The 13,205-nt window shown below is 40.7% G+C and overlaps 2 protein-coding genes and 3 long non-coding RNA genes across 8 annotated transcripts; 2 read left to right on the top strand and 3 right to left on the bottom strand.

Annotated features, from left to right (window-relative positions):
* The first annotated feature begins 169 nt into the window (after positions 1 to 169).
* LOC118437941 lies at positions 170 to 1,036 on the top strand. The gene is made up of 2 exons (XR_004836493.1): positions 170 to 476; positions 553 to 1,036. It is a non-coding gene; the product is annotated as an uncharacterized LOC118437941 (long non-coding RNA).
* LOC110857058 (cap-specific mRNA (nucleoside-2'-O-)-methyltransferase 2-like) lies at positions 571 to 5,492 on the bottom strand. Of its 2 annotated transcripts, none has more exons than XM_035857515.1 (14): positions 5,327 to 5,492; positions 5,118 to 5,194; positions 4,663 to 5,045; positions 4,423 to 4,589; positions 4,162 to 4,333; positions 3,678 to 4,085; positions 3,484 to 3,604; positions 3,267 to 3,379; positions 3,006 to 3,173; positions 2,741 to 2,908; positions 2,397 to 2,645; positions 2,105 to 2,320; positions 1,833 to 2,034; positions 571 to 1,750 (listed from the first exon to the last, which is right to left on the bottom strand). In XM_035857515.1, exons 2-14 carry the CDS (start codon positions 5,119 to 5,121, stop codon positions 1,599 to 1,601), a joined length of 2,523 nt encoding a protein of 840 aa, XP_035713408.1. In that variant the 5' UTR covers positions 5,122 to 5,194; positions 5,327 to 5,492; the 3' UTR covers positions 571 to 1,598. The 2 variants fall into 2 exon arrangements, with proteins under 2 accessions (XP_035713408.1, XP_035713407.1); XM_035857514.1 differs by lacking the exon at positions 5,327 to 5,492 and adding an exon at positions 5,297 to 5,312.
* LOC118437942 lies at positions 4,715 to 5,112 on the top strand. The gene is made up of 2 exons (XR_004836494.1): positions 4,715 to 4,850; positions 4,995 to 5,112. It is a non-coding gene; the product is annotated as an uncharacterized LOC118437942 (long non-coding RNA).
* A 2,363-nt stretch (positions 5,493 to 7,855) lies between the features above and the next one.
* On the bottom strand, positions 7,856 to 9,931 carry LOC110857062. Of its 3 annotated transcripts, none has more exons than XR_004836452.1 (3): positions 9,486 to 9,931; positions 8,535 to 9,407; positions 7,856 to 8,276 (listed from the first exon to the last, which is right to left on the bottom strand). It is a non-coding gene; the product is annotated as an uncharacterized LOC110857062 (long non-coding RNA). The 3 variants fall into 3 exon arrangements; XR_004836451.1 differs by having other exon boundaries at positions 7,856 to 8,251; positions 9,486 to 9,929; XR_002548624.2 differs by having other exon boundaries at positions 7,856 to 8,248; positions 9,486 to 9,929.
* A 1,148-nt stretch (positions 9,932 to 11,079) lies between these two features.
* On the bottom strand, positions 11,080 to 12,880 carry LOC110857049 (zinc finger protein 239). Its single transcript, XM_022105662.2, has 2 exons — positions 12,569 to 12,880; positions 11,080 to 12,484 (listed from the first exon to the last, which is right to left on the bottom strand). Exon 2 carries the CDS (start codon positions 12,426 to 12,428, stop codon positions 11,310 to 11,312), a length of 1,119 nt encoding a protein of 372 aa, XP_021961354.1. The 5' UTR covers positions 12,429 to 12,484; positions 12,569 to 12,880; the 3' UTR covers positions 11,080 to 11,309.
* Positions 12,881 to 13,205: the final 325 nt, after the last annotated feature.

The raw sequence follows: 13,205 nt of genomic DNA, 5'->3' as shown, positions 1-13,205 counted from the left end.
ATGATAAGAGGAAAGGAAAGGAATTCATATTCATAATCAAATTTGAGAGATTGTGGAGGCACGCAGATTTCTTGCGTCCCAATTTCAAGCGTCCCAATTTGCATGGAATAATTAATGAATGAGCATCATCATCACTGTCTAGGTTTTCTTGCTTATTAATTCTCCGCGCATAAATTATTCCATATTTTGTTGGCTTTTTGGTGGACTATTCAGTAAAAGAATTGACTTTTGGTGGGACACGCAGATAAGCGAAGCTTATCTCCGAGGGAGACTAACAAGAGCTCACTTCCTTCAGAAATTTCACCAGTTTTGCACATTTCCAAATTTCCACCAAAGATTCACACATTGAGAAGAACGGCGCAAGATAAGGGAAGTTGGACACTGCGATTGGAAATTGCGATTTGAGTAGGGAAAAATTTTTTTACTCTGCATCCCGAACTCACACGTTACACCCAACTTTTAAGGAGGAGTCGTTGGTAAAATTCCATTCTAAATTTTCATACCAAAGCTATTATTCCACTCCTGGTGCTGACGTACTAATATTCTGTGAAGAGAAAGGGGTCGATGGATTCTAGTGGAGGAAGTTCCGAACAGTACGAGACGCTGGACGGGATGGAGGTCACCCAGAAGTTGCTCGAAGGACAGAAAGCTCTCGTCGTCACAACGGAGAAAGTCGACAAAGGGGAAAGTTTTCAAGTGAACGGACGACTTCTTGATCGACAGACTCATTCCATGCAACCATGTCCAACAGCACGTGACGATGACCACGTGTCCTCCTCTTCACCCAACAACAGATCATCAAAAGCCAAAGAGTTAGCCCGAAAAGGGAATGAACGTGGTCGTCGCGTCGTGGGGAAATCTTCCGATGCAAAACCTGGCTTCGTGCCTTCACCAACAGAACCTGTGTTCGCCTCCACGTCCGCACCCACCTCAACCGCGACGAGCTGGAGCGGTCCTCACTTTTCCATGAGAAATGTCCCCACTGCCAAAAAGTGTTCTTTCTCCGTCAGCAATTTATCGACCACGTGAATGTGCACGAAGGTCGCAAGAACTTCGGCTGCCCCACCTGCAAGCAGAAGTTCACCCAGCAAGGAAATTTGACACGTCATCTCTTCGTCCACCTGAGCGGGGAGGAGCGCGCGGAGGTGCGGCAGGACGGGCGACATGGCTGCTACTTCTGCAGCACTCCATTCCAAAGTCCTGAGGTGCTAGGCGCTGAGGCCAACGTCATTTTGGGAGTTGGTGATCCCTCAGAGCAAAACTCTATGCTGCCTGGCTTTTGAGATAACGAACGATAACAGTAAATCGAGTATTTTTATTATATTAAAAAGTTCCTTTATTAGCAGCAAACATCTCAATATTTTCTAGTATAATAATTATGTGTGAACACATTATAATTCTGAATTTAACTACCCGTTCTATGAAGGTGATTTAAAAGTTTTACTAATCGATTGATATCGATATCAATCTTTGTGAACCAGTCTCAAAGTTACAAAGAATGACACGAATCACTCGGTTTGTCTGGATTTGTGTAGTTATGATAGTTAAAATTAATAACAAGTAATATTTAAATAACAGCGTAAATTAAAGTGAGTTAATCAGGGTTGCAAGATAGATGTAGATGTAAGTGAATTTGGTTCATCAGATTTCGGCTGCATCATGACGTCCTTAGTTTCCGTTATAATTTGGGACAATTCATTTGCCGTGTTGACTAAATTGTAGGTCAAGATATCGTTAAAGTTGGCTAGTTCTGCAATAAGAAAATGGATTAATGATAAAACTATCCATCCATTTTAACCATGAATGTTTTAAAACTCCGGTTTATTACTTACCAATCAGGTTCTTAGCTGGTACGACTTCCAGTATGGCTTCACCACGCCTATTTGCATCACTTTTATCCATCTCATTGACAATACGGACTAGTTCCAGTATCATATTCCGATCTTTGATGGAGTTTATGCCTTTATATCGGTGGAGGAGAATTCCTTGAGGGTACTCCTTACCGTACATATTCCCTCCAGAACCGAGTACAACCTGTGTTTGTGTATTAATATAAGACTAATTTTGTTGCCATTAAAAATATTTGATTACACAGTCTTTTTACCATATTAAAAATTGCATTTAGAGCATACATAAACCCGAGTTGAATTCTTGACAAGAGTGGAAATGTGCAGAGGAACAAGGACTGGTTAATTTCAAGTTTTGAAATTTTCAGCAGCATTTTTCGCAGTGCTTTTCGAGTTCTCTGGGCATCAGAGTAATTCAAGATGTCACTCACTGACTCTGCACAGCAGAGGAAACTAAATTCCCAGTCTTCTTGCTAATGAAACCAAATAAATATTATGTTATTGACTAAAAGGTCAATTAAATATATGCCCTTAAAACACGATACTTACCGGCAAGTCTGTTAACACTCGTGAAAAGTGGTACCGAATACTTTCAGGATTACAGGTAATACAAGTATCAGTGGTATCACACTGTTTGCGCCCAGCCACCCAAATTTTACAATGCTTTAAGGACCACACGGGTTCTATAGCTGCTCTCAAATCGCTTCGCATTTGTAGGATTTTTCCAAAACAGAAACGAGAGCTCAATATATTTTTGTATGGGCGACCCACGAGAGGGGAGAGTTGGGAAAATGAGCCCTAAATTTTTAGATTCGAACAATAAGTAAATAATATAAACAGAATAAATAAAACTTCTATCTAATTGATATGATTATGATTAATAGATGACATACCGAAATTTCAGACACATCCCATGACATACTTTCAAATGTCTGGTAATGCTCAATTTGTCGTTTGATTTGTTCCATTTTTACCAATAAATCTGTCGATTGATGCAACAAGAGTTTATCGTGATGACACCCAATCTCAAATCTAGGATCTACATGTGTAATATGTCGCGGCTGTGAGTTAGATAAAACAATTATGTTAAAATACATACACCAGTAGCAGTAAACAAAACTTAATATTTAAAATCCACAAAAAGGAAATGTCACTTACGAAATATCTCAATTTAAATAAAGACTTTTTAGGATGCAGAGATCTCACATCATAGCGATCAATCCATTCCCAAGACACATGACGCTGCATTATGTCATGTTGATAATACGTTAGAGATAATCCACTTTTATCCTCCCAAGTTTTGATGTTTCGCTTTATAACGGCAATCTGTTAATTAAATAGCCAAAATAATGAATGAGGTTAATTGGAGAAACATTTAGATAAGTTAGTTAATAAAACCAGAATCGTTTAGATAATTACTTGATGTTGAGTGAAGAACGAGGCGGCTTCAAGAATTTTGCTCATGAATGTGCCATAAAATGGTAAGCTGTTAGAAATAATGGCACGTCTGCTCAAGATGGACGTTTTCGATCCTGAGGTAAAATTAAATTAATGAAAGTTATACTCGTGCTTTTTTAATTAGAAATTTAATACGGACATTTTGAAAAGTTTACTAAATATATTCGGAAACACTTACCCACACGTTCTATTAGAAAGTCCAGTTGATTTCTGAACACTCTACGGCCTCTGTACTTTAGACAGATGACATAAACTTCTGAATTTCCTTCTTTGCTCGTGGCTGGTTTAAAGAGATGGACCTGACCCAGAAAAAATATTTTAACTGACTTACTACCAACAAAGTAACTATTTTTAAGTAAATGAATGACTCACTTCTTCAAATAAGGAACACAGAATGTACAAGTGGCTAATAGTTTGACATTCTAAAAAGGTGAATATTTTGAGTACAAAACTTCCCCCGAAACCCAAAATTGAAAGGGCAGCAATTATTTCAGTGAACTGTAATTCTACGACAGCGCTCTCCTGTTCCATGGGATTCGTCTGGCAATCAATGCTTCCATCCGCAGTGACCAAATCAACAGAGTGTTCCAAACTAAGGCATTTTTGTTTAACCTGCTCAATTAAACTGTCCAAATTAGCCCTGTTCATTAAGTTCCCGGTCGTGTCTTTGAGAAAAATCCAATTATTCAATGAACTCAAGATCAACTTGTCTTCATTTATCATAGTTCCAATGTCATTTCCTTCGTAGTGTGGATTTAAGGTGGTAGCGAGCCAATCCCACTTTAGACCACCAAAATTTGTTGAATATAAGTAAGTAATTAGCATGAATGAATATGATTTTGATGAAATAATTTACCTGAATTGTTGGGTAATTAGTAGATAGAAAATGATTTGTTGCAGAAATGAAGGCTCCCGGCGCTTCACATAAATGTATTGACAGAAAATGTGGTGGACGGGCAGACACGTCTGGTTGAGTAATATGTTCAGGAATTAGAGAGAAAGTGCTAAGACACTCGTACATTTTGCACCTACAGGAAGTGGTGGTGGTGGAAACCAAGTATAATTCTTACATTCTGAGGTTATATAACAATTTCAAGATTATTTATTATGCACATACCACGCTTGGCTACAAAATTCTGGTTGAAACTCCTGCCTCACGATTGGCATCACTTGACCTGCTGTGTTCATTAGTTGCGTGTGTTTGTGCCAGGAATTCAACGGGTAATTGTCCAAAAGGCTTTTTGTTTGATTTAACTCTTGTTTAATATCTCTGAGTTCAACTGCCTAAAATTCATACAAAGGAACAGTGTTATATTTAAGTGGACTAATGGAAAATAACAATTAATTATTGACATACGATCCATTTTGGCGAGGCAAAAAGCATTTTTGGGATGGATGGAAAATATTCATTTCCAGATTTGAGACATCGCTTCTTCCCCCAAATGTCTTGACTGACAGTTGCCATGTTTATTTCTGGGACAATCTTTCCTTCAGGAATGGGAGGAGGAAGTTTCTGAGGCTCTGGTAGCAGTGGAACTGGAACTGGTACGCTGAGTATTTTATTCGTTTGAAACCATTTATTTCTGGTTATCGTAACACCGCACGTCACGTTCGTTCGGTACAACATTGTCCTCATTTTCTTGTTTTTATTTCTTTTCATATTTTTCTTTTTTCTTATTTGTACCATAGGTATAGGCACGGCGACTGTGTTCTCCTCCTGGGTCAAATTTATACTTGACTCTATTAAACAAAATTCTATAAATATTTTCTTGCAGTTGAATAATAAATTGTACATATAATAAAACAATTTACCCATGATTCAGCCTTTTCAATTCAAGTGAAAATGTTTGGAGAATAAACAATATCACGATCCTTTCATACCAGAAAACCTATAAAATAGAATATATGTATGAGATTAATTGAATTCATCAGCCTTCCAGGTCAGAGAAATTTTCAGAATTCCACCATCAAGAACTACGAAGTGCACAAACCAATTATCAAAAGGAAAATTCCAAACAAACCTGCCAAAGAACAAACCAAATGATTCACTGAGTGTATTCCAAGTCTTGATGTTATCTTAATTCTCTTGTCAATGACAAAGTAAAAAAACAGTTAAGAAGACAAAATCGAAGATCAAGAAAGAACCATAGTTGAAATGTGGTGGGCCTCCTCGTGGCACAGGCACATGAGCGTCTACTCACAATGCGATGGTGTGAAGTGTAACCCTCCGATTTGGCTGAAATTTTGAAATTAGGTGGTCCATGTCATTACAACTAACGTTTCTTCAGCCAGTTTGTGCGATGGTTGGAGTTACTCAAAATATTTGAGGTCAAAGTTGAAAAAACGGCTAACTTTTTTCAGGCGGAGTGAGAAAACTCCACTTCCATTCTCTTCCCCTCGCATTGATTTTAACTCCGAAAAATTATAAATTTCATCAATGTTAATTTAATTTATGATAGAAAAACATTAATTATTCATTGCACATGCGTCTTGGTCTTTGTTTTCAAATGAATTGGAAATCAGAATAACCAACGCTTTCGAAATGGAAAGTAAGTTTTTCCATGTTTATTTCCCGTTGATGAATTTATAAATTAATGTTTGTCTCAATTTTTAATACAAAGAAGTAAAAAGCTCACTTATTCAATTATGAATTAAATTTCGCGAGTATAAGGCCTGTTAATTCCTATTTAAGCGGTAATAATAATGTTTTATTTTTGTTATTTTGCATCACTACTTATGCTTGTGTATGAAGGCGTATGTGTGAGTGAGAAACCTGAATAAAATCAATGCGAGGGGAAGAGAATGGAAGTGGAGTTTTCTCACTGCGCCTGAAAAAAGTCGGCCGTTTTTTCAACTTTGACCTCAAATATTTTGAGAAACTCCAACCATCGCACAAACTGGCTGAAGAAACGTAGGTTGTATTGACTTGGACCACCTAATTTCAAAATTTCAGCCAAATCGGAGGGTTACACTTCACACCATCGCATTGTCAGTTGGACACAGCGCCTACACTCAGCGCCTATGGGGTAAATTGAGATAGTCAGAGAAACATCAATACGGCATGAGACGGTGGTGATGAATTATATAAACCCAGCCCTAGGTTTCTCAACGGAATTTTCCAACTGGATGAGAATCATGGTGAAATTTTAGTTTGTGGGGATGGATAGAATGCTCACGATAATAAAATGAAGGACAATTCATCAATTATTGAGGTCTGCTTATCAAAATTAGTATGCATACCGAGACCTAATGCAGAATTATTTATCACCATGCATCGTCCATTTCGATATGCAAATCGCAACCTGAGCCCTGCACGATTTAAGTGTGATGCACAAAGTGACCTTTCTTCTCGTCACGGTGAAATATGTCGTCGTCGTCCCGGTCGTCGTTGGACGGCCAAAACGTAACACTTCTTATGCCAAGTAAATTTACCACTTGGTACGAAGTTTGCTTAAAAAATGTCGCAAATTTGCTATATATTTGTGGTCAGCTTATGCTCAATTCTTGATTCCTTATGTATTTACTGGAAGAAATATGCATGCAAAATATGTCTCGTATATTTCCATATGCGGCTAAATTTTTTCTCTTCCTCCTCCGGAAGCATGATTTTATTTCAATTCGACAAAAAGAATTCATAGTTTTCTGAAATAAAACGAGATTTCTCTGGAATTTGAGGGAACTATGCATATCATATGCATCCTCCCCTCCTATCTCTTCCTCGTCTCCATATTCATACATTGATATCTCGACCGGCCAGTCACTCCAAATTATCCATACATCGACTGAAGGACATCGTCTCCTTCAACAAGGACATATACTGTCTTCTGTCCAAGAATCCTGGCAGACGGAGTTCCGGTGTCTACCAAGACGTATCTCCTCTCTCCACCACTGCCATCCTAAAGTCCCCCATAATTCTATAGTTTCCACAACCTCTAAATATATTTTGGTTTCTTGCTACATAAATGTAAAATCCCCCGGCTACGTAAAATAAATTGATAACCAGTTGCTCTGTAAAAACTACAACTCTCGGGGGACGCGTATTACATTTCGGTGACTTATTTCGAGTGCTAAATTCCGATAAAACATTAACTTTCGTGTATCTCACATCATAAGTGGGGCTGCCGATCGCACATACGGCCTTACGCCTCCAAACTGTGTGGTGTCCTTCCGGAACATTCATCCCAGTCCGTCCCGACTGCAATCACCTCTGACCTACCAAGCGCCCACCGGAAGACCAACGCCCACAAATTATGCTAGATTTTTAGTTTTACATTTGTGATGGAATGCTCACGATAAGGAAGCGAACGACAATTCATCACTTTTTGAGGCCTACTTATCATAATCATATGCAAATTGAGACTTCCTGCAGAATTATCTGGCCACCTTGGTCCCTTTCGATAAGCAACCTGAAACCTAAGCCCTGCACGATTTACGTGTTCTGCACAAATTGACCTTTCTTATCGTCACGATGAAATATGTCGTCGTTGTCCCTGTTCCAGCCTTGCATTTGTGTCGGCGCATGGAAAAATGGGGGCGAGAAGCGATCAGAGTTTTACATAAAATAGAATTACTTTACTGCTTAAAAATCATCATGGTCAAAACGGTAACAAAAGTCCTGTTTACAACTACGCCATATTTATCTGGAATAATTATCTCGTCACAAATGGTGAAATGGGGAGCATATAAAAATCTAAAGTATGGAAACATGTCATCTTTTGACGAGGGGTTAATTGGCAGACGTATGTACGACTCTATTCTGGGGGATGAAGCTTCTTCAAGTGTCTCCCAAGATAGTCTTTCCTCGAGAATGTCTGGTCACAATGGGGGCAGGGGTGTCTCCTTTTGGCATGAACACCGCTCACATGTCGCACCATGGCACCCTTCGTGCCAAACTTTTTGGCGCTCTCGGGGCACGCGAAGTCTTTCCGCTTCCGGAGAACCGTCTTCTTGTGGATGCCCAGATTGTGTTTACTATTGTAATGTAATTATTTCTATGGGACGGTTTAAATTCAACATTCCGCCGCGTTGAGCTGTAATGACGCCCATTTTGAGATTTTGAGAGAAGTGCCGTAGCTGGACTTGAAAAAATGCACATATTTTTATAAATTCACAGGACAATAACAACAAAAGCAAGCAGATGTTTACGGCACTTCCGTCTCATTTCAGTCACGTGCTCACCAAGTCGAGTAGAGCGGAATATTCTGCGCCCCACGGAAATAATTTCTTTACAATAGTGAACGCTTTGTCGCAGTCTTCGCATTTGAACAGTTTTGGGTTCAAAGTGTGACTGAGCTTGTGCAAGTTTAAGCTATTACTACGAGGGAATAGCTTCCCACACTGGTCGCAGGGGAAAGGTTTCTCCTCCGTGTGGGAGACCAGGTGAATCTGATAAGTGCGGTTATCTTGCGGTTATCTTGCGGCAAAAAAGGCAGACTCGACTCGTCCCCTGCTTCACGAGGGCGACCTTCTCGTCTTCGGAGAGGTGGGTGAACCGATGGTTTGACAGGATTTGTTTGGTGGAGAAACTTTTTCGACACACGTGACACTCCCAGCTCACTTTTTCCTTCGTGTGAATCACAAGATGACCAGCGAGACGAGATGGACTTTGGAACAGTTTGGTGCAGAAGTAGCAGCCGTGTCGCCAGCGCTGCCGCACCGCCGCGCGCTCCTCGCGACTCAGATGGACGAAGAGATGTGTGCTTTCTGGGTGAACCCCTTTTTGCAGGTGGGCCAGGCGTAGTTCTTGCGACCTTCGTGCGCGTTCACGTGGTTGGTAAAGTGTCCACGATCGAAGAACACTCTTTCGCAGTGGGGGCATTTCTCATGGAAAAGTGAGGACCGCTCCAGCTCGTCAGAGTTGAGGTGGGTGCGGGCGTGGAGGTGAGCGCTGGTTCCGTTGGGGAAGGGGCGACGGCATGTTTTGCATGGGAAGACTTTCCCCACCACGAGACGACCACGCTTTCTGCCAACTTGCCGTAATTTCTTAGCCTTCGATGACCTCCTGCTAGTTGACGGTGACTCTGCTTGGTTATCATGGCTGACCTCCCCCTTATTCATCCTGCCTCCTGAAGTTCTCCGGTCAGCAACAATCGATCCCTTTCTCTGCACAGAATATTATAAAGTCAGATGTGTAGTTGACTAATTTTAGATTTTATATGCAAATTAAGCATGCAATCTTACCAACGACTCGTTTCTAAATTTGAGGGTGAGACAGGATGCAGTCGGTTTGAGTTTCAAGCGACGTTCAGCTTTCTTTACGCTTCTGTTCTTTTTTTTAATGTGAACTGTGTGGAAATGTTTAAAAGTTATTAAATTTCTGAAAGAAGTGAGCTCGGGGAGAGTGTTGGTCTCTGAGTGAGAGATAACTTGGCTTTTCTGCGCATCCCACCAACAGGTAAGCAAGTCTCGTACAGTCAGTCCTACCAAAAAGGCAGCAAAGTGCGGAATGGCGCAAAGAATTAAATTAAGCTACAAAGTCCTGGAAAAAGCAGGACGGTGATGATTAAATATGCAATGCAAAATATTTAATTTGTGTGTGGAGAAGTTAGCAAGAAAATTGTGTCACAAGAAATAAGACGGTGGTGATGATGGTCATTGATTAATTATTCCATGCAAATTAAGCCGGTTGTCGAACTATGGAAGAAATATGCCTGCATCCATTCCACAATCTGTCAAATTTTGTTATGAATCAGAATTCCATTCCTCTTCTCTTATCCTCCTGACATATTTTTGCCATTGCACTCTTGAATTAGAATCATGTGGGGTTTTTATCGAAATGGAATTTGAGCGAAAGCTGAGCAAATGGAATTCTATGTAGAATTGAGTCTGGATTTCTTAATTGTTTTCATGCTAAAGGACGAGTACATATTTAATTTATGGGAAATGTGTACAGCTTCATCAATCATTTAACTTCTTACGTGCAGGGTCTTAAACACGGTCCAAAACAGCCGTTCTAAACGAATTTTAACCAGTTTTGGGCACATAATTTTGGACATCGCAAATGTCCAAAAGTGTCCAAAAATAGAAAATGGGCAAGTTCTGTTATATATTGCAAGTTCTTCTTTATTGAATATTTCCTAAAATCAGGTATGTTATGTAATCTCCGATTAATTTTGATTTTTTTTCATGCTAAAGGACGAATGCATATTTAATTTAAAGGAACATGAAACTTGGCCACGCCTTTAACTTCTGTTTTGCAGGGTTTTGCCGTGGTTTTAAACAATGTCCAAAATCCAAAACCGGTTTTAACCAGTTTGCACACCGAATTTTCCAAAAGTCTAATCCAAAATAGAAAACGGGGCAAAATGTTGCAAGTTCTTTATTAACGACCTTTTTTGCAAATCTAAATTTGCTCTGCTTGCATATAGGTATGTAATATGTAATCTCCCATTAATTTTGAGCGATTTGGTGCGTAATAAGTATACGGCATAGTTTAGAAAGTTTTTAATTTCTCAACTAAGAAACCATGTTAAAAGAAAAGTTTTTCCAAATTGTGTTCTATTACAGAAACCCGAAAATGCCCGAAATTAATGAGAGGTTACATATCTGTGCATAGATTTGCAAAAAAACGGTAATAAAGAACTTAAAAAATTTTCTATTTTGTACGTTTTATGCAAAGTGACCGGAAACTGCAACATTAACATGAGCATGTACGATTTACATGTGATGCGCCAAGTGACCCTTCTTCTCGTCACGATGAAATATGTCGTCGTCACGTGTCCAGCCTTGCATTTATATCGGCGCGTGGAAAAATGGGGGCGAGACGTGAGCAGAGTTTTACAGAGCAGAGAATGATTTTACTACAAAAAATCGCCATGGTCAAAACGGTAACAAAAATCATGTTTACACCTTAACAATTCAATGCTACCATTTTTATCAGAATATCTCGTCATAACTAGTGAAATAAGAAAAATATAAAAACATAAATGTATTATATAAAATATAATGTTTGGAAAACATGTCGTTAGTAACTGACGCTCAGTTATGCGTTGTTTGACGGGGGCATTACTCTTGGGGATGAACCCTCCTGACATGCCGGCCAGCAATGGACTTGCTCGGGAACGTCACCCCGCAGTGGGGGCAAGGGTGCCTTCTCTTGAGATGAACATTTTCCACGTGCTCCACCATGTGACTCTTCTTGCCGAACTTTTTGCCGCACTCGGGGCACCCGAAGTCCTTCAAATTCCGGTGAACCGTTCTCTTGTGAATGGTCACATGTGCTTTTTGTGGGAAAGCTTGTTCACACTCGGAGCACTTGAATGGTCGCGGATCCGCGCTGTGAGTACGCGCGTGCACTTTTAAGCTATTATTACGAGGGAATAGCGCCCCACACTGGTCGCAGGTGAAAGGCTTCTCCTCCGTGTGGGTCACCAGGTGGGCATGATAAGTGTGGTTATCGGGGAATATCTTCTGACAGAATAAGCACACTCGACTCGTTCCCTGCTTCACGAGGGCGACCTTCTCGTCTTCGCTGAGATGGAGGAACCGATGATTGGTAAGGCCTTGATTGGAGGAGAAGCTTTTCCTACATACGTGACACCTTCCTCCCAACTTTTCCTTGGTGTGGACGACAAGATGACAACTGAGATGGGATTGACTTTGGAATCGTTTGCCGCAGAAGTAGCAAACATGTCGCCAGCCCTGCCGCACCTTCGCGCTCTCCTCCCGGCTCAGGTGGACGAAGAGATGCGGGGTCAAACTTGTTTTGTGGGTGAACTTCTGTTTGCACACAGGGCAGGCGTGGTTCTTCCGGCCTTCGTGCGCAGCCACGTGGTCGGTAAAGTGGTGACGTTGGAAGAATGCTTTTTCGCAGTGGGGACATTTCTCCTGGAAAAGGGAGGACTGCTCCAGCTCGTGGCGGTTGAAGTGGGTGAGGGCGTGGAGGCGGGAGCTCTCTGGGTTGGCGAAGGGACGAAGGCATGTTCTGCACCGGAAGACTTTCTTGGTTTTTGACAACCTGTCGTTACTTGCGCGCACGTGGTTATCGTCACGTGCTGGTTGGACGGAGGTAGTCGGAAGTCTTCCCTTCCGTTGAAAACGGTCCCCTTTGTCGATTTTATCCAGTGTGGGGACGAGCGCTATCTGTCCTCCGATCAACTTCCGGTCCAGCTTGTTGACCTCCATGCCGTTCAATCGCAAGCAAGGTCTCGTTCTGCTCGGAAATTCTCCCGCTAGCAAATCTATATCGACATAGACAATTTTATTACGTCCGCATTCCGAGTAGAATTACAGATTTTGTATGAAAATTTAGAATGCAATCTTACCAACGGCTTTTTCTTAAAAGTTGCTCGTGTTCGGAATGCAATTCTTTTTGGAGTAAAAAAAGTTTATCCTCTTCGAACTTTCCCTGCGTTTCAGGCTCCTCCACAATTTTCAAGAGACATTCAGCTTTTTTAAGTTTCAGATCTTTTTCTCGATGTGAACTCGATGAAAATGTGCAAAACTGGTCAAATTTCTGGAGGAATTAAGAAGTAACCTCTTGTTTGACGGGGAGCTTGTTGGTCTCTGTCAGCCAAGTCAAAGCTACCAAAAAAGCAACATAATGCAGAATGCTTTCTTTGTGGAGGATTAAGCAAGAAAATCGTGCCAAAAAAGCAAGACCGACAGTGGTGGGTGATGCTCATTACGTAATCATTAATTAGATATTCAATGCAAATTGAGACGATTGTTGTCCAGCTCTGGAAGAAATCTGCGTGCCTCCACAATCTCTCAAATTTGGTTAAGAATTCATTCACGAGAAGAAATTATTCTGCATTTTGCTTGCTTTTTGGTCGATCTCACCATACGAGAGACTTGGCTGTTGGTGGGATGTGCAGATAAGCGAAGGGATTTCTTAGACCAACAAGCTCGCTGGCAAATAAGAGCTCACTGCCTCCAGGAATTTCACTATTTTTAATCATT

Source organism: Folsomia candida, unplaced genomic scaffold (genome assembly GCF_002217175.1).
Source record: "Folsomia candida strain VU population unplaced genomic scaffold, ASM221717v1 Fcan01_Sc017, whole genome shotgun sequence".
Classification (NCBI taxonomy): Eukaryota; Metazoa; Arthropoda; class Collembola; order Entomobryomorpha; family Isotomidae; genus Folsomia; species Folsomia candida.
Note: the sequence above shows the minus strand (reverse complement) of the source record. Positions and strands in the feature narration are given on the sequence as shown.